Genomic DNA, 22,457 nt, shown 5'->3' with positions numbered 1-22,457 from the left:
GCATCCAACTCATGAATATTTATTCACATTTAAATGTGTGTTTATGTTATCTACTCTTGTCCTCTTTCCCCGTAGGCCTACTGCTTGATATTTTCTCAATCTCCTTTTTTCTCTATCCATGCGTTTTGGTTTTAGCCCTGTTTCTCCTGTCTTTGTCCTCCCCTTCCCTCTCATGAAGTGACACTTTTGCTGCAAAACAGTTTTATCATCAGTTCTCTGCCCTGCAAAAGATTTATTGAATATTTACTCAATATCTTCCTGGAATGTGTAACCAGAAATTCCACTGAATGCATTTAGAAAAACACTTAAAGTTTATCTGGTTCTGCATGACACTCAAACCTATGTGGAACAGATCCACATAGCTTATGGATGTTAAGGAGCTCTTAAATATTGATTTATGTTGTGGGTGTTGACCGTTCAGATATTAGCATGTTTTACTGCAGATTCACCAGTCATGCTCAGCCATCCTCCATGGTATTGTTACCTGTGTGTTACCTGTGTGCTTTCTCATCAGGTACATCCCAGGGTGTGGAGGCGGTGGTACGAGCCAGGGTTGGGGGGACTGCAGAGCTCAGTTGCAGTCTTACCCCCCCTTCTACAGGAGCCACCACCCCAAACCTGTTCCCACTGCACGTGGTGGAGTGGGTTCGCCTGGGTTACAATGTGCCCATCCTCATCAAATTCGGAGTGTACGCACCACGCGTGCATCCCAACTACAAGGGTGAGTCCTCTTGTCCCAGATCTAGGTCTTAGCACTGCTTCTTTCAAATTATGCAATGCACAGGAAAGGCATTGTGGTAATTGCAGTTATACACCATGACTGAACATGTGAACCTTTTGGTTCTCACTTTCAGAGTCCTGGTGCAATTTAATCTTTTGTCCTGTTTGTTTATTGGGAGCCATTTGCCTGCACACAACAGCCCAGTGTTTTTACTGCTTTTTTTACAGTGCAGGGTATGGGAAAAGGACAAAGGAGAGTTTAACCTCAATTACCTAGACACGACGATAGCAGTTGTGGTATCTCAAAGGAGTGAAGAGAAGGACCTTACAACTGTATCTGATTATATCTGAAGAGATTGTGTGCAATAAGGTTGCATTGTCTTAAAACAACTTTTAATTACCTTCCTTTCAGCCTTCCTTTCCCCTGACGAGGAGCTGGCTGGGAATGTGCTTTAAGTACAGCTGATTTGTTTTGAGTTGGGATGGGGATGGGGGCTACACTGGTATTTTTGAATGCTGGAATGTTTCAGTGGTGAGAATACTCCAAATAGGTAATCAATTAAGAGCCCTGTAATTAGACGGGTGTGTGTGTGTGTGTGTGTGTGTGTGTGTGTGTGTGTGTGTGTGTGTGTGTGTGTGTGTGTGTGTGTGTGTGTGTGTGTGTGTGTGTGTGTGTGTGTGTGTGTGTGTGTGTGTGTGTGTGTGTGTGTGTGTGTGTGTGTGCGTGCGTGTGTGCGTGTGTGCGTGTGTTGTGTGTCTGTGTGTGTGTGTGTGGTAGGGCAGGGCACTGGGACAGGGACTAGGCGAGGACGGAAATATGTTAGTCAGGGGAGTGGGATGACAGGCGGGGCTGTGTGTGGATGTGTGTGTGTGTGTGTGTGTGTGTGTGTGTGTGTTTATGTGAGTGCAAGTGGAGTATGGATTGAAGAGAGTGGGGTTAAATTGAGACAGGCTTGGCTGAGGTGGGGGCTGGTGGTCTGATGACAGTTTGTTCTTGGTATTCAGAGGGGTGACCTTGTTTAGCTGTAAGGAGGATGGATGAAGCATATGGAATATTAGAGTTCTCTTTCATTGAGTACCATAATCTAGTCATTGTTTCTCGGAGAAATAAGACAAAGGCTATGTCACTCTCCCCCCCCCCACACACACACATCCTCTGACCGAGCCCATGCCAATACTCCAAAATCCCATACCCTCTCATCTAGGTCACTGAACTGGCAGGAAGCTTTTCAAGTCCACCTAGAGTTTGTTTGCATTTAAAAACAATCACTAGATACATTCAGCTATCACACTGAAGATCAAATGGACCCTGGCATGCACTGGACACACACCAGACTCTGACCACTCAGGAATGGCCTGGAGAGCACTGGCCAACAGATGTCTGGCAGTCTGTCTGACCCACCCATAGATAGGCCATTAACAGTGTTATTGTTTTAGGGCTATCATGTGATGCTCCATGACCCAGAATTCATCACTGAATCTATGGGGGTAAAACCAACAGAAAAGATGCAACAACAGTCTAACGGTTTGTTACTTAGCTTTGATGAGGGATATTCTCCCTCTCTGTGTGTCTGGGCTCCGCTTAACCCCTGTCTGCCTCATATCCTTTCAGCTCCCCTTCCTCTGGAGGCAGATGGCAACATGTGAAGCGTATCAGCACTGCAGATCTAATATATTCTACCCTCAAATTAAAATGTTTTGGGATTTAACCACAGCCCCATCTCACTAGACAGTATGAAACACAACCACTTCCTGGTCTTTGTCTCAAGCAGTCTATGCTCAGGGACGAACAAGAACAACTTTTTAGTAAGGGGAAGAAATGACTCACTGTTGTTAAACCTTATTTAGAGCCTATAAGACTGTTCTGTCATCTCTGTCTCTCATGTACAATCTTGCCCTGATGCCATCCCCCAACCTAAAAATGTCCCATGCAAGAATGAGAGGAAGCGTTATCTTGGACGAGGACATAATATTGCCATGCATTTAATGTCCAGTTGTTCCGGTAGGATATCAGGTGTATTTCTGATGACAGTGAGTGCTTGAGGAGTGCTTGCTGTGTCTATGTCTGTGTCTGTGCAACAGAGTAATGTTCTTCTGTTGACCCCATTAGAAGCCAATCCCTCTGAAACACAGACAGATTACTTGTGCAGGCTGCTCTGCAAATCTCTTATTTCTGGAGGGAATCAGAAACCCTTTTGAAGGAGGCTTCCCAGTACCACATCCTTCTTCCTCCGTGTCTATTTTCTAAACATACCCTGGAGGACTGAACATCAATCACCTGACAAAACAGAGGAACAGACAAATAAATAGTGACTGAATGTGCAGTCAACTTGACTGGTGAAGTCTGTTCGAGTTGTGCTTGTTGAGGAAATGTTTAGTCCAAGCTGGCCTGTGAGTCTCCCTGCACTGGATGCCCTGTCAGAGGCACTTACTCTAAAAAAGGGCAGATCAATTGTGTCCTCTCTGCTGAAGTAAATGAGTGGAGACGGTGTGGAGGGGGTTGAACGACAGCAGCAAAAAACCCCGACTCAGCCCAGCAGGCCCCCATTACTCGGTCTCAGTGTGAGCCCTAAACACTGGGGGAGTCATAGCATTGTTTCACCTTTTTACAAATACTCACATTAAAGAACCTCAATAAATGAGCCTTGTTCCAACACAAATCTTAATTGGAATTTACATTTTCATTAGTAAACATAACCCTATTTGATCACCTAAACCAGAACATAGGTGGCAGCTGAGGCCGATCCACATGATCCAGCTGCAGCCTGCATTTCTGCTGAAACTGGACCAGGGAGACGTTTGCCAAACAGTGACACAATAAGAGAAGAAAGCAGGCTGGACCCGTGGAGCTCATCAAATCAAATGTTATTTGTCACATGTGCCAAATACAACAGGTGTAAACCTTACCGTGAAATGCTTACTTACAAGCCCTTCATTGACCAACAATGCAGTTTTAAGAAAATAGAGTTAAGAAAATATTTACTAAATAAACTAAAGTAAAAATAAAATATAAAAAGAAGTAACACAATAAATTAACAATAATGAGGCTATGTACAGGGGGTACCGGTACCGAGTCAATGTGCGGAGGTACAGGTTAGTCAAGGTCATTTGTACATGTAGGTTGGGGTAAAGTGAAGTTGTGGCATGTTCTCCAGCTCTGAGGTGGTCCATCAAGACAAAAGGCTCTGTTTCTTCATCTCACAACGCTGTAGGTGTGTCCCATGGGACTGGGATCAGAGCAGGGGGAAGGAGATCAGACCCAGTATTGTGCTGCCTGGGAGCTTTTGTATGAAAGCCTTCTCTAAGGCCCAAACACTTCCTGGGACGTTCTACCTTATCCCAGACCTGAGACCTGAGGATAGGGCTATAAGTTAAACTTAACATGTGTGTTATTACACACCGCTGAAAGGCTTGATTTATTTTGTAGAATTCACTTAAAAAGGTTTAAACTGATGCATCATGTTAGTTTGCAAGTAAAGAGGTTGGACTTGCCTGAATGAGCCCCCAAAAATGCTGCATATATTTTGGAAAGTCAATCTAACTGTGAATCATTTACCAACACATCATGTGTGGAATACAGAAGGGATTATGAGAGAACTCACATTTGCATGAACATATACACATGGTGATTTCTAAGTCATGTTTTAGTAAGGGTCAAATACAGTGTTGTTAAAAACAGCGATGACACACTGACATGCTTTCGTGCTCTGTCACAGACCATGGTTGACTAGATTGCATGTTCTCTTGATTCAGGCAATGGCAGGTCATGCTGAAGTTGGCCAAGTTGTCTAAGTGCTGAAGTTTGGATGTGTCAAGCAGTGGCTTGAAAAATGTGAGCAGGGGTTAACACAGTCGGACAGAGAGTGAGGGACAGAGTTACCTGTAATCGTTTGACAAAGAGCTATTCATAAGAGGGTTAAAGTGATTAGGGGAGAGGAGGTTTGAAGAGAGACATTTTGGAGGAAGGGAGGGGTGGGCTGCCAGGGGCTGGGGTCCAGCCCCAGACTTATGATTGTATTCAAATCAAAACACATCCCACAATGCACCTCTGCCACATACGGAACTGACAAAGAACAACAGAACTGAGGCCTCTCAGAATGATCTGTCTTCCTCCATAGGTGCCACTGTTATTGTAGCATATGAAATTCTGTATATCCCAGCGCATTACAACATTCCATTTTTTTGTTAATTATATTTTTTTGACCCTTTTTTTCTCCCCAATTTCATAGTATCCAATTGATAGTTACAGTCTTGTTTCATCGCTGCAAATCCCGTAACGGACTCGGGAGAGGCAAAGGTCGTGAGCCATGCTTCCCCCGAAACACAACCCAACCAAGCCGCACTGCTTCTTGACACAATGCCCACTTTACTCGGGAGCCAGCCGCACTAATGCGTCGGAGGAAACACAGTACACCTGGCGACCGTGTCAGCGTGCACTGTGCCCGGCCTGCCAGAGGAGTCACTAGTGCGCAATGAGACAAGGACATCCCTGCCGGCCAAACCCTCCCCTAACCTGGACGATGCTGGGCCAATTGTGCGCCGCCCCATGGGTCTTCCAGTTGTGGGCGGCTGCGACAGAGCCTGGACTCGAACCCAGAATATCTAGTGGCACAGCTAGCACTGCGAGGTCACTGGAATTATGTGTGTAAAATGAATATGATTTTAACGCTAGTTTCAATGAAGTAAGCATGGGGAGCACAGTGATTTTAAACACAACAGAGAGAGTCCTTGTATATTAAAGCCCCCAGGCCATGGTTACATAAAAACGGTTGTCAGAGTACAGGCTAGCCAGTTCTCTGGCAGTGCAGTGAGCAGTGCAGCTCAGAAAGAGCTGAGTGATTTTTAACCTGCCACCCAGTGGGGGAGAACCTGACTCTGGCTAATGTGAAGAGGGTGGTACGTTTTAGCGATGCGGGTGGATTATAGTGTTTCCATTTTGCACTCTTCACTGCACACCAGCCAGAATAGCAGCTCATTTTAAGGTAGAATGGAGCCGTCATGTGATATCTGGGGGTGGAAAAAGAGTAAGGAGAACAGACAGGAGAGAGCAGCAGCTATTGTTTCTCTGCCTCTGTGTTGTGTAGAGACTAGTGTAGAGGACCTCTAGACATTGTGCTAATGCAGACGAAGGGGGAGTGATCAATGTCTCTGCTGGAGTGTTGCAGGCTCACTGAGGTCATAGAGGTCTCTCACTCATTGGTAGCAGTCGGTGAATTATTGACCAAAATTCCCTCCATAACCTCTTCATAACCTCTCATTGTATTCCTTGTGGAATGCAGCGATGGGACACTTAACCGTTTTGATCAATACTTGGTCATCTTTGATGAGTATTCAGATCCCCATATTTTTGTTTTGAGTTAGGATGGATTGGAAATTCTCGACAGTTTAAATTTGGAACATATTTTAAATAATGTGGTAGAGACCTGTCTGTCCATCTTAACAAAAGCAATCATTGACAGGGCACATATTTATTTTTATCTTATCCTAATTGGGTTTTTTTTATGAATGGAAGCAATTTTAACCATGGCTAGAAAATAAATATTCAAATTCAAATTGAACTGCATTTGTCACTCTATGTCAAGGGCTATTGTCTGACCACAGATTCAAACGAAAACCGGCTTTTCTCTCTCTCACTCTCTTTTTCCTCTCACTCTCTCTCCATTTCATACTGTTTTATCAGTCACAAGCCATTTACCCATTCTTTAAATACAAACATGTTTTCTTCCACGTGTCATCTTTCAAATCACAGGCACAAACCCCTGTGATGGACCCTCCCTTCCCAGTGTTTTGCCGCCGTCGCTCCCCGTTGCTACAGCAACTGAATTCAAATCTAAACGCCCAGCCTGGGGTATTCTTGGTTTCATCACTATGGTAACCTGAGAGAATTACGAGGGGTGGTGAGGGAAGGGGGTTGCAGTCCCTTTGTAGTGATGGACAGGCAGGAGGGGAGCAGGAAATGGTTAAATGTTTGATGGTCAAATGAGAAATTCCCCATTGGTAAGCCAGTTGGCACTAAACACTAGCACTCACATGCATTTGGATTTAATTAACCATTAAAAATTCCATGGTTTGTGTTTGTTTCTTAATCATTCTTAGAGGTGCCGGAAATCTTAATGACCTTAAAATCTCCCGCTATATTTAGCCACATGGGGATGTGGTGTGAGAGAGAGTCTGTGTGGTGTTGCACATGAAAGTGTTTTTCCTCCAGTTCACTCACTAGGTGTAGAATACATTTTATTGCTGTTTGGGGAAAAGCCTACATAGGAAATAGGCAGCTCAGGGAGGATCCCTCAGTTTGAGATATCAGCCAGTGGATGAAGTCTTTCATACACCTGTTATCATTTCAGCACACATTTCCTCTCTCTGAGTGCTCTGTCAGTTCTCCTGGTAACACTGACCTGGGATTAAAGGGACCTTTTTATGGAAGCACAAACTGAACGCCGCCCAGTAAGGGTTGGGTCTGTGTTTAAGCAGGTCAATCCCTACCTCGGCAAGCAAACCTTACTATTAACCAAAGCAACAGCCCCAGCCAGGAATGTGGGGTCAATTGTTAGTCACTGTAATTCCTTTTTAAACACAGTGTGGTGTTTCACCCTGCACCATGTGGGTGCATAATTAATCACAAGGCTACCTCTGTTCACTGCTGTCTGAAGGGAAAACATCCTGGAAAGCTGAATAGGGTTGCTATTGGGTTTTCCTCTGACGTGTTTTGGCATAATTTTAAGGTTGACATAAATTCAATAAATCTCTGTCATACAACACCCTGGAGAGATGACCGCAGTAGCTGAACTACAAGATTGTGTGGTGAAAAGATTCAATGATGAGGGTGCTACTCCATTTCTATTCTCATGGTTATTCAATGAACAGACCAGGTTTCAAATAGGGGCTTTTTACACATTGTGTTGTCAATCATAGGATTTAGTGTACAAGGTGCCTACAGTCTTTTATCCAGATTCTGTAGGCTCTAGAGTTCAATTGGTTATCTATTATAATTGCTTACTACAGAGGCTCATAAAGCCTAAGCATTTATCAGACCTAATCATATTCCTTGTCAGGGTTAATTGGTCCAACTTTTTCACCTTGAAAAATATGTGTAGCCCTTTCCACTCACAGCCACTGTCATCCCATATATGGGTTGAAAATGGCAGATTTTTGTCATTGATAAGCGCCTAAGTTGGAATGCAGTGGTTGTACAGTAACATGCTATACATGATATCAGAGCTCAGGTTCTCCGCATCACAGCACTGTGTGGTTTTTGACTGACAGCTGTAATTTGAGCACCGCGCCCGACAAGAAGATGCCCCCATCCCTTCCGCTAATTGGGCTACTTTTGCACATTTGTTGTTGTCTGAGTGAGGGAAATGCTGTAAATTGAGTCAATGTGTTGTGAAAGATCCACAGTTACAAGGATGACATGCGTTATACCCTGGGTTGTCCTGAACAGAATGAGACTATGTTTCTCTGAAGTGCATTTTGAAAGCCTAACACTGTAAGATCGTATTTTATAACTTAGCTAGCCATGTTGGCAATAGAACATGATGCCCACCTGACCCAGATTGCGATTTATAATGGAACATTTTTGGATTGCGTAAACAACAACAGTGTTAATGATGATTAATAATGGTGTTCAAATTTCATCACAGACAACATTAGCATTTTAGCTGATTATTAACTTTGCAACTACTTAGCATGTTAGCTAACTTTTCCCCTAACCTTAAGTCTATTTCCTGTTTTTAGAAGCCATGCACTTTCTCCTCTGCTCATATAAAGCTACACACGTTATTACAGTTATGGGTAACTGATTGGGTAGGTCCTACATTTGTTTTGTTCTCATGAGGGGGATGCATGAGGTTTCTCTGTAACTGCTCTGTTTATTTTCAAACTGCTTGGCAGTTGCCTGCTAAGTGCATGTGTTTTCCCCTGATGTACTGTACTATACACATCCTCTCCATTTGAGAGAAAAAAATAATAATTGAAAGACAGAATAAAAGGGTGGGTACCCTGAAAACCAGGCTTCAGTCACCAGGCAACCACGAGATCATGTTTCAAAGTTGAAATAAAAAGAGAGGGGTGTGAGTGAGAAATAGAGAGACGTGGGGTGTCTTCCGCTCTCCAGTGTTTGTTTCTCTCTGCCATATGCTCCTCCACGATAAACAAAAACAGGTGGTACATTTCTTAAGAAATCTTGACATTTTGACATTGATAAGGAGCTTCTCTCTATATGTTGATCTTGGTACCAACCTGCCTTCTGCACTCTTCCTATTGTAAACAACAGGAGTCTAAATAACATAGTAAAGCTTCCTCAACTATAATCTTGCTTTACTTGTCACAAGTGAATCATGTGTTTGTACTTCCCGAAACCCAAGGTCTCTGGCTTCTCTTGAAATTGTATTATCTCCCTGCCATTTTTCTCATTCCATTCAGCAGACCAAAAAGCCCTGAGTCCAAACCTCTTTGGGAATGGATGTAATGCATGATTGAATATTTGATACCAACAGCAAACGTTATGGGACAGCATAGTTAATGTCCTCTTGAACCGAACTGAAAACCCAAGAGGTTGGACTTTGACTGTGGCCTTTTGTGACACTGGATGCCTGTGTCCTCTGCTTGGTAAGCCCTCTGTCTGCATGTGCTGACTCTGATAGTCTGGTTGTGTGTTCTGACCCTGGTGGCTCCCTGTCTCTCTCTGTGCCCAGGCCGTGTGTCTCTGACCCGGGGGGCCTCGCTGCTGGTGGAGGGGCTGAGCCTGGAGGACGAGGGCTGGTTCGAGTGTCGCATCCTGCTCCTGGACCGCTCCACAGACGAGTTCCGCAACGGCACCTGGACCTTTCTCTCCATCACAGGTGCAGCTCAGTGGGACTCTGTGGCAGTCAGAGGAACTGGACTAGCGCTTACAGGACAGGAAATCCTCCAGCTGCTTACAACCATCAATGTTTTCCCTTTAAAATATCCTCAGCATGAGGCTGGAGCATGACAGTCCCTCTCCTGTTTATCTATGGAGTCTTATTGCGGTGTGTGAGCTGTTGTTGCATAATGCTCAGTGTTTTACACAGTGCTCACGTCTCGTCCTTGTCTGGTTCTGCTGTTCACTGTGGGATGACGTTGACACAGGAGTGTCTGTTAGGAGCCACAGGGGATGTAGACACAGTGCATGTGACCTCACCAGGATAGTGGAGGCTAAAGGGAAAACAGTGATTTGTGTTGCAGTTTGTGTTGCAGTCCTGGATCATCTCTCCCCTACTGTCACTCTCTCCTTCTCTCCTTTTCCTATTCTGTCTTTCCCATCCACACTCATGTCAAAACACATGCCACTCCAATTTACTATCTACCTCTACCTCTCTTTCTTTCCATTTGTCTCCTGCCTCCTTCATGCATCAAATAGGATATCATCAGGGCAAGTATTGTGCTACATCCAAGTAATGCACAAAGGCCATGACTAGCTTACAGATGTAGCAATAACAGAATTCATAGTTTGCCATTAGTTATCTAATTGTTACACATTAGTTAATTAATTAGCTAGCTAATTGTGATATATTTGTTTAAAGATCATCAATTGTTCCTCTATTACAGCCCCACCTGTGTTTATCAAGACTCCGCCTACCTTTGTAGAAGTCTTGCAAGGGGATTCCCTGGCCCTCAGCTGTGGTGCTCATGGCAATCCTCGACCAACTGTTATCTGGCATAAAGATGAGACCCCAATTGAGAAACATGAAAAGATGGCGGTATGTAAAAAAACAAAAACAAACCCATGTTTGCTGTTGTTGGATGAAGTTGTTGGTTATGATTTAAAGCATCTCCAATCTCTCTCTCACTCTCTCTCTCGCTCTCTCTCTCGCTCAGGTGCTCAATGGCACCTTGTCTTTGGTCACCGTCACCAGAGAGACATCAGGAATGTATAAATGTCAGGTGTCCAACTCGGAAGGGAATCTGACCCATACTACCCAGCTGCAGGTCAAAGGTCAGAGTCTGACTATTTTTTAACCATCTGGGAGAGGCAGAAAGGTCTTCCCTCTGCTGACACTTCAGCTCTTTCGGTTACTGACCCAATGCTATTAATTAATCAAAAAGTTATATCAGCATAAACCCAATGTTCTATCTGCAATCCAATAACAAGCCTGAACAAATACAGATGGACCAATCAAAACATACTGTATGTCTTTGCCATCTCACTCTAAGTATGGTCTAGGCTAGTCTAACCAGCAATAATGGCACGCAAACAAAAAAAACAACACTGTCAGAAATCTTAAAGTAAATGATGTTGTCACATCGTTGTTCAGTGATGACAGTAGTTGGTCTGATGATCATAATACATTTATTAATGTATTTGATGATGTTTTCTGACTCTATCTTGGTAAAATCGTGTTATTCTATCATTTATGTATGAAAATAACAGTTTTCTTAAAAACGAAACATGTCTAATTCAGAAGTGTCAGATAGAACATTATGGCTAAACCCAGATTGACATTTCAGAGCCATACGGTTTTATCTGCTTTTGCAACCCTCTAAAATGTTTCAGGATTTTGATACTCTGCACTCTAGGTACCTTTATGGTGAGGACCTTAATGTGGGTTATGAAAGAAGCATTCACTACAAAACTGTTCTGAGATCTGGGATGTGAAAACTGGGATGCTCAATATCTCAGAACTATGCTTTGCGTAGATAAAACCTTATAGTCCCAAGGTCACGACCTGTTTTGTAACATGATACGCTATGAAACACTGCCAGACAGATGCACACTCTGGTTATAGACTAGTTTTTCATGCAAAAATGTTTACTTGAGAAATACTGCACCAAACACCTTAGCTAGATGTAAAATAGACAGATTTCTTGATTAATTTGAGATTAATTCTGACTATTTTGAGGAGGTGGTAGTGGCTGTTTTGTTGTTACCGTTCCTCAAGAGGGAAAAACAACTCTAACTGCCAGGGTATGATAAAGTGAACATAACAGCCACATCGAACCACACCCCCAAGACTCAAATCTTAGTTTTTTCTTAAAGGAAAAATATTCATATTTTTTTCATTAGTCCACTGTTGATATAGTCCCAAAATGTTTAGCATGTCAGCAGTCAAGTTTTCAAGATATAGGATTTTCAAGAAGCTAATGCCGTATTCACGTGCTAGTCAGAACGCGGAAACATTTCCAACTAGCTTTTTGTTCTAGGTAAGTCAGTTAAGAACAAATTCTTATTTACAATGACGGCCTACCCCGGCCAAACCCTAACCCGGACGACTCTGGGCCAATTATGTAATTGGGGTCTGAACCAGGGTCTGTAGTGACGCCTCTAGCGCTGAGAGCGCTGAGATGCAATGCCTTAGACCGCTGCGCCACTCGGCCTTAGACCGCTGCGCCACTCGGCCTTAGAACGCTGCGCTACTCGGGTGCCTAAAAGACAGCTACGTGTAGGTGACTTGTGTACAACTGCAACACAGTTGCAATGTAGCAGTTATAGCGGCAGGTAGCCTGGTGGTTAGAGCGTTGGGCCAGTAACTGAAAGGTTGCTGGTTCGAATCCCTGAGCTGACATGGTAAAAATAATTATGTCCCTGAACAAGGCAGTCAACTTAAATAAATGTACAATTGATTATTTTAAACCAGTTACCAAGTCAGAATTGTCTGAGTTTCTTAGTTCCGAAGAGCACGTGAAGGCGACAAAAATGTAACTTGCCACATCATCACGATGATGCGTTTTGCATCATATGATGCATTTTGCATCATATGATGATGTGGCAAGTGACACTTTGCTTTTTGAACGTCCAAATTCTTGAAAACTGCTGACACGCAAAACATTTTGGGACTGTATCAACAGTGGACTAATGAAAAAAGACCGGAAGACAGTCTTTGAGTGGATTTGTCCTTTAATGAGCAGCAGATAAACAAATGCAGATCCGAGCTACTGTTATGCTGCCATCTAGTGGTGTATGGTCTATAAATGCACTGCCCTTGTCACATCAAATCGTGATCTGATTGTGAAGCTGTTATTTGGCATGAGAATAACTGTATCATCAAGGTTAATCAGTTGAATCACTTGTCTTACAGCCAGATAATAGCACATGCAGTAACTGAAAATCTCCCAAATTCAAAATAGGCCCTCCACTCATCATTATCGCCCCAGAGGACACCACCCTCAACATATCTCAGGATGCAGTTCTACAGTGCCAAGCTGAGGCCTATCCCTCCAACCTCACCTATGAGTGGTGGAAACAGGGACAGAATGTCTACCATATAGAGTGAGTTGACTACAACACAAACACACACAAATAACACAAACTATAGTAGCTACAGGGAAATGTGAGAATCATACTGCACTCTTAGAAAAAAGGTGCTATCTAGGTTCTTAAAGGGTTCTTTGCCTGTCCCCATAGGAAAACCCTTTGACAAACACTTTTTGCTTCCAGCTAGAACCCTTTTGGTTCTAGGTAGAACCATTTCAACAGAGGGTTCTACATAGAACCCAAAAGTGTTCTGCCTGAAACCAAAACGGGTTCTACCTGGAAGCAAAAAGGGTTCTCCTTTGGGGACAGCCGAATAACTTTTGGAACCCTTTTTTCTTATGTTGTGCATTTATGTTTTCAAGCATTGATTCCATGTAATATTACAAAGCCATTGGCACTACAATTCAGGTTAATTGGATTGTTACTAAGTCAGTTAAATACCGGTAGTAGCATTGTCACCACAGGTAATCCCTAGACAGTGGTGCATAATGCAACTAAGAAGATACTAACTCAAGGCCGGGTTGTGATATGTGTGTTTTGTCCTCAGGTATCTTAAGACACGTGTGAAGATCCTAGTGGACGGCACACTCCTCATCCCTAGTCTTGTCCCAGAGGACACTGGGAATTACACCTGTATACCAACCAATGGGCTGATGACCTCACCCTCTGCCTCAGCACACCTCAAAGTCAAACGTAGGAATTGTGGTTGATTATTGCTATGCATGCCTTGATTTCCTGGCTTGTGTGTTTCATTCCATCTCTGGGAGAGTGACTTACTATATCTACTTCCTCTGTCTCTCTTAGACCCTGCCAGGGTGGGCCGGATGCCCAGGGAGACGTATCTACCTACGGGCATGGGAGGAGTCATCTTCTGCCCAGTCCAGGCTGAGCCCCCCATGATCTTTGTCAACTGGACCAAAGATGGGAACAATTTAAACCTTGACAATGTAGGCAATCAGGGCAACATGAATCCTATCACACATTATATCCACCATTAATCTCTGTTGTATTTCATATTTGTTTTTTCTCTTTCTGTCTTTGCCTGCTCAGTTCCCTGGCTGGTTGGTGAACGCCGAGGGCTCTGTGTTTATAGCCACAGCTAATGACAATGCAGTGGGTATGTACACCTGTACTGCCTATAACAGCTACGGGACCATGGGACAGTCTGAACCCACTAAGGTTATCCTGCAGGTAAGGCTGTACCCCAGGCCTCTGTTCCCTAGTTATAGATTACAGTGCTACCTGTAAATGTGTACGCAAAAAAAGGTACCGAATTGTACTTAAAGGGTTACAAACGCTTGTCACTGTAGGTACCCTGTAAGGTACCATTAGTTATAGGTACATAGTTGTATCCTTCCTGTTCGTACTACTAAGCTAACACATGGAATTGTTTTAAGAAGGTCAAACCATGGATTATTTAGCTATTTGATTTAGATTTATAAAACAAATATATTTAAAAACGATTTGATACAATTTCGAATGTGGCCTTTACTACTAAGCCATTGAATTGAATAACACATTCAGAAATGGCAAAAAGACAGTAAAACATCTATCATAAGCAGTAAGGGTTTGACATGTCTGTCCTATATCTAGGAAAAATAAGAAAGCTCAGGAAATATATATACAGTACCAGTCAAAAATTTGGACACACCTACTTATTCCAGTGTTTTTCTTTATTTTTACTATTTTCTGCATTGTAGAATAATAGTGAAGACATCAAAACTATGAAATAGCACATATGGAATCTTGTAGTAAGCAAAAAAGTTAAACAAATCCAATTATATTTTATATTTCAGATTCTTAAAACCCTTTGCCTTGATGACAGCTTTGCACACTCTTGGCATTCTCTCAACCAGCTTCACCTGGAATGCTTTCCCAACCCTCTTGAAGGTGTTCCCACATATGCTGAGCACTTGTTGGCTGCTTTTCCTTCACTCTGCGGTCCAACTAATCCCAAACCAATTGGGTTGAGGTCGGGTGATTGTGGAGGCCGGGTCATCTGATGCAGCACTCCATCACTCTCATTCTTGGTCAAATAGCCCTTACACAGCCTGGAGGTGTGTTGGGTCATTGACCTGTTGAAAACAATTGATAGTCCCACTAAGCGCAAATTAGATGGGATGGCATATCGCTGCAGAATGCTGTGGTAGTTATGCTGGTTAAGTGTGGAGTGCTGCATCAGATGAAGTGACTTTGAACCGGGTATGGTAATAGGTGCCAGACGCATCGGTTTGTGTCAAGAACTGCAGCACTGCTGGCTTTTTCACACTCAACAGTTTCACGTGTATATTAAGAATGGTCCACCACCAAAAGCACATCCAGCCAACTTGACACAACTGTGGGAAGCATTGGAGTCAACATGGGCCAGCATCCCTGTGGAACGCTTTCGACACCTTGTAGAGTCCATGCCCTGACAAATTGAGGCTGTTCTGAGGGCAAAGGGGGGCGGGGGGGGGGGAACTCAATATTAGGAAGGTGTTCCTAATGTTTGGTATACTGTGTATGTACCTCTGAAGGTTATGCGTATTTTGATATTTTTGTACCGCAGGGAAAAATTTTCTGAGAGTATATGGACTTAAAACTCTCTCCCTCTGCAGGACCCACCCTCATTCTCGGTGTCCCCTCGTGCTGAGTACCTGCAGGAGGTGGGCGGGGAGCTGGTCATCCCCTGTGAAGCTGATGGAAACCCCTCTCCCAATATCACCTGGAGCAAGGTGAGGTGTCCCTGATAGACATTGCTGAAGGAACCCCAGACATCATAGCCCTCTCTCTCTCTCTACTTACGCTAATCTCTACATGTTGTCCCTTTCATTTCTAGGTTGGTCCCATTCCTCGCTCCCCGTACACTGTTCTGTCCAATGGCTCCCTCCTCTTGAAGCCTCTCAGCAAAGATCATCAGGGGGGCTGGGAGTGCCTCGCCACCAACCGTGTGGCCACCGTCGGCACTGCCACTGTGGTCTTGGTGCTGGGTGAGTGCCAACTGCATGGAGCAACATGGTACAAGACATGCTATACTATTTACGTAGACACTGGTGTGTACAGTTCCGCTGGTCTATTCTCATTGTTCTCCTCATCTTTCTCCCAGGCACCAGCCCTCATGCTGCCTCATCTGTATCAGTCAGTACTGGGATGAACCAGGCCAATGTGTCCTGGGAACCTGGCTTTGATGGAGGATACACCCAGAAGTTTACTGTCTGGTTAGTAACTCATCTCAATGTTTATCCGAATGAGACTCAACTCAACACTGCTCTCTGGAACACGGTGGTTGAATCTCTCTGTTCCTCCCTTTTGCCTCCAGGGTCAAGCAGACTTCCAGAGGGAAACATGAGTGGGGATCTATCTCCGTGCCCACTTCCAAGTCTCACTTGTTGGTGACAGGGCTGCTGGCTGGCACCAGCTACCAGTTCAGTGTCCTTTCTCAGAACAAACTGGGCTCTGGACCCTTCAGTGAAATTACCTCTGTCAGGACGCAGGGTCAGTACAAATTTTAACTGACAAAGTACTCTTTAATTTGTCTGTATAGGACATTTATCTACATTTTTACTGTATGTACAAGTCTGATCCTATCTTGTCTCACCTCCACAGCCCTACCAACATATCCACCGACAGTGGTGACCAGTCTACCAACTCTCAACCCTCCCTTGTTCCTGTCAGCCAATCGGACAGTGCTGGGGATTGTCCTGCAGTGGTATCCTCCTGAGTCTCAGGCCACACTACTTACTGGGTATGTCCTCCAGGCTCGGAGGGGCAGAGGCCAATGGGTCATTCTCAACAGTGCTGTGAAGACCAACCAGAGTGAACTACTGGTGCAAGGATTATTGAGGGTGAGAGGCGATGATCATTTTGGACCTTGGCAGAATGAATGAAGACACTGACTATTTGATAAATGAGGTGTAATGAACTGTAATCTGAAGGCTATGACCTCCAAGCTCTAATGTGTTTTCAGATACGTTGCCCAGAATTGTGTCTACTGAACACTTGTCCTTCTCCCCTCTCAGGACTGCATTTATGATCTGAGATTGATGTCTCGCAGTAACAAACTACTTAGTGAGCCCAGCGAGTCTGTCAATGTGAACACCACAGGTTAGTATCATTACTGTACAGCCAGCTGTGATCAACTGCATGATAGAAACACTGTTTAGGTTCATAAAGCCTAGACTAAACAGTCCTAAACATTATGTAGCAGGTATATCAATTGTGCTTGATAATAATCAATGGTCATGACACTTGTCGTTATGTTTATAAATGTATTGCGTAGGTATTTCCCATTGTTAGCCAAAAGCATGGCTGTGTACGCTGTTGGTAGTGCATTACTCAGACACTGTGCCTGGTATGGTTGCAGGGATGGAGATGTACCCTGTCCAGCCAGGCTTCTTGGAGTTTGTCCCTGAGCCCCTATTGGCTGGTGTGTTGGGTGGAGTGTGCTTCCTGTTCGTGGCAATCATCCTCTCCTTGGTGACAGCCTGTGTTATGAGTCACAGAAGAGCCCATCGGCGCAGGAAGAGGAGAGATGGTAAAGACTGTTGCATCCTAACATTTTTCTGATACTAAAACAGAGAATTTCAAGCTTTTGTTTTATTAGAGGTTATCTTTAAGAAAGTATTTTCAAAGCCTACTCAGCTGGAGTTCCAACGCCTTGGTGACTGGATCAACTCTTTGTAACTGTCAAGTGGTTCCTATGCATGCTAATCTACACTGAGTATACAAATATTAAGGACACCTGCTCTTCCAATGACAGACTGACCAGGTGAATCCAGGTGAAAGCTATGATCCCTTATTGATGTCACTTAAATCCACTTCAATCTGTGTAGAGGAAGGGGAGGAAGAAGAAGGATTTTTAAGCTTGAGACAATTGAGACATGGATTGTGTGTGTGCTATTCAGAGGGTGAATGGGCAAGACAAAAGATTTAAGCACCTTTGAACGGGGTATGGTAGCAGGTGACAGGCACACTGGTTTGTGTCAAGAACTGCAATGCTGCTGGGTTTTATCACACTATACAGTTTCCAGTGTGTATCAAGAATGGTCCGCCGCCCAAAGGACATCCAGCCAACTTGACACAACTGTGGGAAGCATTAAAGTCAACATGGGCCAGCATCCCTGTGGAACGCTTTCAACACCTTGTAGAGTCCGTGCCCCGGCGAATTGTATACTCAGTGTATTTCAGTTGACAGCGTTCCTTTTCATCCCATCTATTTGTTTATTTTACATGTGCCATTGTTTGACCTTTTCACCCTTCCCCGCCTTTTCAGATCAACCCTCTGCCTTCCAGAAGAGTCTTTCTCCAGAGTAAGTTCCCATCCTTACCAGCATGTTTTCCTCATTGCATTGGCCGTCTTCTCACCAACCCATGTTTCATTCTTGTGCATTTTTTGGAGAATCATTGCAAATTAATGTGTATTTATTTGATCTGCTACTAATAACAAACATAACTATTTGTATCCACTGAATGCATCCTTACATATGGTTCTCCTAAGCTTGAGACAATAATGTAATAATGCATTAACCTGTACTGTTTAACTCATCTCTCCTCCTTTATGACTCTTCTCTTCCTCAGAGCTCGCTCGCCTTCTGACAGCCCCGACAGCGTCCTGAAGATCAAGTTTTGTCCTCCCCTGTCTTTCTTCCCCAACTCCTCGTCTTCCCAGACTGATCGTTCCTCCTTCAATAAAGGCAGCCGTGGAGAGTACCAGGACCAGCGCAGGCAGCTCCTGTCCAGCTCTACTCCCCCACCACATTACACCCTCTTTGAGAGCCACCTGGGAGGTAAGGCCCCCTCACCCTCTGCTCTGGAGTCCATCTTAAGAGGCCCAGATGGACGTTTCATTGTCCAACCCCTGCCAGAGGCGCCTACTCTTTCCAACATGAAGACAGTCTTCCTACAAACCCAAACCAATAGAGGAGGCAGCGGCACAGGGAGCAACCGGACATCTTTCAGAGACTCTCCGAAGTCCAGCAGTCTGAGCTCTGAGAGGGGAGAGGGAAAGGACTCCCCCCTGACAGTGGAGGTTACAGAACTCAGCAAGCCCCCTGCCTCCCCAGGCAGAGTGAGGGCAATGGCCAGGAACTTCTCCCGTCACGGCTGCTTCTACTCTGATGACGAGCAGGGCTTCTCAGAGGCTCTGCTGGAGAGAGCCAGTTTCCACTCCGATAGGAGTGAGAAGAGAGTCTGTGACTCCCTGAAAAGATACCGATCTGGGCACCCAGAGGACATCTTCCCCAGCCTGGGCAGGACAGCCAGACTACTGGAGATGGACAGGCATCACCTAGCAGATTACCAACCCATGGAGAGAGAGAGCCAGCTGACTAACGCCAGCACACTGGTCTCACAGATTGACACAAGTGAACAAAAGCAGGATAACCTCAGAAAGTGTCGGCAGCTGGCCAAAGAGAGGGAGATGATGGAAAGGGAGCTGGGTAACTATACTGCCAGCCAGAGGGAAAGGGAGTGGGAGAAAGAGGAGAACCAGCTTGAAAAGGCAACAAGCCCTAACAGAGAACTGGGCAGTTCAGGGGCTGAGGATCCTATATGGAAGCCACAGGACATTACCTTACGTCCCAAAGCCCATCGGGCATCCGGGCAGACCCACCAGCTGTCGGACTATAGGAGGGCCTGCTACTTTGGGAACACCAGCAGCCCAATGGACCGGCTCCCTTCCTCCTACATCCAATGGGACATCAGCCCAGTCACCTCTATCAGCAGCCTTGTTCCAGTGCAGAGCCCCTTAGAGAGCACCACGCCAAGATCCCAACATCCTCACCAACGTCATGCTGGGCTGTCCATGGAGGACTCACTACATGTGGACTGCTCACGCTGGCCAGTCACTCAATGCACCTCTCCATTTCAGCTCTCCCCTACCTCAGAAAGACCACCTATCAGTCAAGGAACAGACAGAAACGTAGACAGAGCCAGGTCAAGGAGTCCTGACAGAACTGTAGAAAGAGAGCAGGACATGTATCGTAGAAGGTCTATGGTTGAGGAGGGCTGGAGGGAGACAAAACAGCCAGGGGGAGGTGACTTAAAACCAAGATCGTCCTTTGCTTATGGTACACAGCATCTGGAGCCAACAGCTGAAAAATCTGTTTCAGCAGAGCGAGGGAGGGCCACAGGTTCTGGCCAGCCATACCCAGGCACTGCACCATATAGTCTGTCTGAGAGAACAGAGACAATGGATGATAGGGAGAGATTAAATCAAATTCCCTCTGGTTGCTCTACCTTGCCATATGGTTACTCTACCTTGCTCCACAAAGCAGGGGCCAAAGGGAAAGTGAGAGGTGATCAAATTAGGGATGACCCTCAGAGTTCACTGTCAAACCCTGAGCAGGAGAGAGAGGGTGTCAGGGCACGCTCCAGAAGGAGTGATAGGGCTCTTTTTAGTGACAGCCCCAGTCAAATTTCCCCCTTAACTCTTCTGGAAGCGTGTGAGAGCGATCAGTCCCAGTTCTCTGCTGCTAGAATAACAGAGTCTTTCAAGAATAAGCCGGCAACCCAGGCACCCAAAATGTCCCCACTGCAAACAAGTGCAATTCTGGAGTATTTGAGCCTCCCGGGTTTCATTGAGATGAGTGTGGACAACCCTGGGGATGAATCTGAACTCACAGACACTGCTTGCAAAAGCGTAGAGCCACAGACAGACACTTCTCTGGAAGGTAAGCCAGACGTGGTTCCAAAAAACTGGGATGTTCATGTGCAGGAGAAGCTAGAGAAAAGTTCAAGCCAAAACACGGTTTCTTTTTTAGAAAACAGACACTTTGTTGGTCCAGCAGGAACTTCAAAGGCAACTGAGAAGCCAGACTATAGATACTCTCTGCAAGTGCAAGCAAGAGATTCAAGCCACAGCGCTGCGATTCCAGACAGGTCCAAAAAACTAGCACCCGGGTCAGAATACACAGGGAATTATCGTTATTATGAGCAGTCACAACCACTTATTAGTCAAAAGACAACAGGCTCAGAGAGACCACCAACGAGAATTGGTTTAAGTCCAGCCCAGACGTTGGCTAGTGCAGCTAAAAGCATGGCAGAAGTTGTGTTTAAACACACTAATACTTTTGCAGGGAAACCAGAGTCAGCTTCAGAACAATTCCAAAGACTTAATTCTCAGGGCAACAGGACTAATAAAATAGCCTCTAGGATCTATCAACACCCTGCACCGTTCATCAAGAAATCTCTGAGCATTGGGCCCTGCAGAACTCTTTCAGGCATGGGACAGCCTCATCCATTCATAAAAAAGTCCATCAGCTTAGGGTCACAGAAATGGGAGCATTTTGAAAGACCAAGGACTTATGTCTCAGAGAAATGTTACTGGGATGAGTTCCCAAACCCAGACGTCCGGGTCAAATCGTATAGTTTAGGACGCAACCCTGCATCCTCCCTTTCCAGACCAGACCCCTCGTGGCGGGAAGGGGTCCAGTTTAGACAGCCGAGTGTAGGAAGCTTGGAGAAGCCTCTGAATGCTGACAGATCCTTGGAGAGGCTTCAGTATGACAGATCCCTAGCCAGCTCTTCCTATACCTACCTCAGCCCCTCCATGTACCCACCAAGACAACCCCCAGTCTCTGTTAGACTAGACTCAGATCCGTGTAGACAGGCCAGTGCTTATCCTGATGCCGCCACGTCGCCTATCACATATCAGGATGCTCTGAGGTCTGTAGAGCAAAGATATGTCTCTATGAACTCCTCAATACCACAGTACCTACCTAGACTAGACCAGTACCTACCCAGACTAGACCAGTACCCACCCAGACCAGACCAGTACCTACCCAGACTAGACCAGTACCCACCCAGACCAGGCATGAGGGGAGACTACCCCAGACCGATGGAGTCCAAGAGGGGCCAACCGAGGCCCAACCTGCCCCGGATGTATAGCTGGCCTTCACCCTACCATGGTGGCCCTTTCCCAGCCAGGGATGTAGACAGTCATAGAGAGGCAGAGAGAGGGACAGGGAAGGGGCCAGGAGCTGAGGCAGAGATGAGCGACAACAGGGAAGGATGGAGGGCCAGTTATGCCAGTCAGAGCAGTGGGAGAGGTAGCGTTGGCCTCCTCCGTCAGTCCCTCTCTATCACTCCCATCCTTCTCAGCTCCCCGGAGACAACAGAGGAAAGTGAGACACAGAGACACAGAGCTGAGATGGATCTACGTGAGTGGAGAAAAAAAAGGTGAAACTACCGCACCAGTCCAACATCACACACAGGTGTCTTCACAGCTGAAGAAATTGAGGATATTGCCAAAATGTCATTGATTTACTGTTAAATTATTGCTATTGTCCCCTGTATGTCTGACTCTGACTACTTGTTTTGTGTGTCTGTCATTAGAAGGAACACATCAGTAGATGAGAGTTATGAGTGGGATTCTGCTGATGTCTGTGTGGATTTGGAAGTCCTGGAGGCCATGACGCCACAGGTGGGGGTAGGGAAGGGCAGGGGGCAGGGCAGGCATGATCGAGTCCTTTCTGTGGCTGGCCTTCAGGACCTCTACAGGAAAGGTAAGACAATTGTATTTTTATTCACCACACTGAATGTATCA

At 45.2% G+C, this 22,457-nt stretch overlaps 1 protein-coding gene across 2 annotated transcripts in view; it reads left to right on the top strand.

The window, feature by feature from the left end:
- The window catches only part of LOC110535980 (protein turtle homolog A), a 38,445-nt gene that overhangs the window by 13,692 nt on the left and 2,296 nt on the right, over positions 1–22,457 (top strand). For both annotated transcript variants that reach the window (XM_021621416.2, XM_036935810.1), the window contains exons 3-20: positions 515–721; positions 9,417–9,563; positions 10,291–10,442; positions 10,561–10,678; positions 12,808–12,949; positions 13,482–13,627; positions 13,739–13,881; positions 13,985–14,125; positions 15,532–15,648; positions 15,753–15,903; positions 16,020–16,131; positions 16,233–16,408; positions 16,520–16,758; positions 16,933–17,017; positions 17,277–17,447; positions 18,186–18,222; positions 18,491–22,090; positions 22,247–22,416. In XM_021621416.2, coding sequence (XP_021477091.2) covers positions 515–721; positions 9,417–9,563; positions 10,291–10,442; positions 10,561–10,678; positions 12,808–12,949; positions 13,482–13,627; positions 13,739–13,881; positions 13,985–14,125; positions 15,532–15,648; positions 15,753–15,903; positions 16,020–16,131; positions 16,233–16,408; positions 16,520–16,758; positions 16,933–17,017; positions 17,277–17,447; positions 18,186–18,222; positions 18,491–22,090; positions 22,247–22,416 — 6,054 coding nt within the window. The remainder of the gene's footprint in view (positions 1–514; positions 722–9,416; positions 9,564–10,290; positions 10,443–10,560; positions 10,679–12,807; positions 12,950–13,481; positions 13,628–13,738; positions 13,882–13,984; positions 14,126–15,531; positions 15,649–15,752; positions 15,904–16,019; positions 16,132–16,232; positions 16,409–16,519; positions 16,759–16,932; positions 17,018–17,276; positions 17,448–18,185; positions 18,223–18,490; positions 22,091–22,246; positions 22,417–22,457) is intronic.

Source organism: Oncorhynchus mykiss, chromosome 11 (genome assembly GCF_013265735.2).
Source record: "Oncorhynchus mykiss isolate Arlee chromosome 11, USDA_OmykA_1.1, whole genome shotgun sequence".
NCBI classification, from domain to species: Eukaryota; Metazoa; Chordata; class Actinopteri; order Salmoniformes; family Salmonidae; genus Oncorhynchus; species Oncorhynchus mykiss.
The sequence above is the reverse complement of the archived record's forward strand: the minus strand, read 5'-3'. Positions and strand labels throughout refer to the sequence as shown.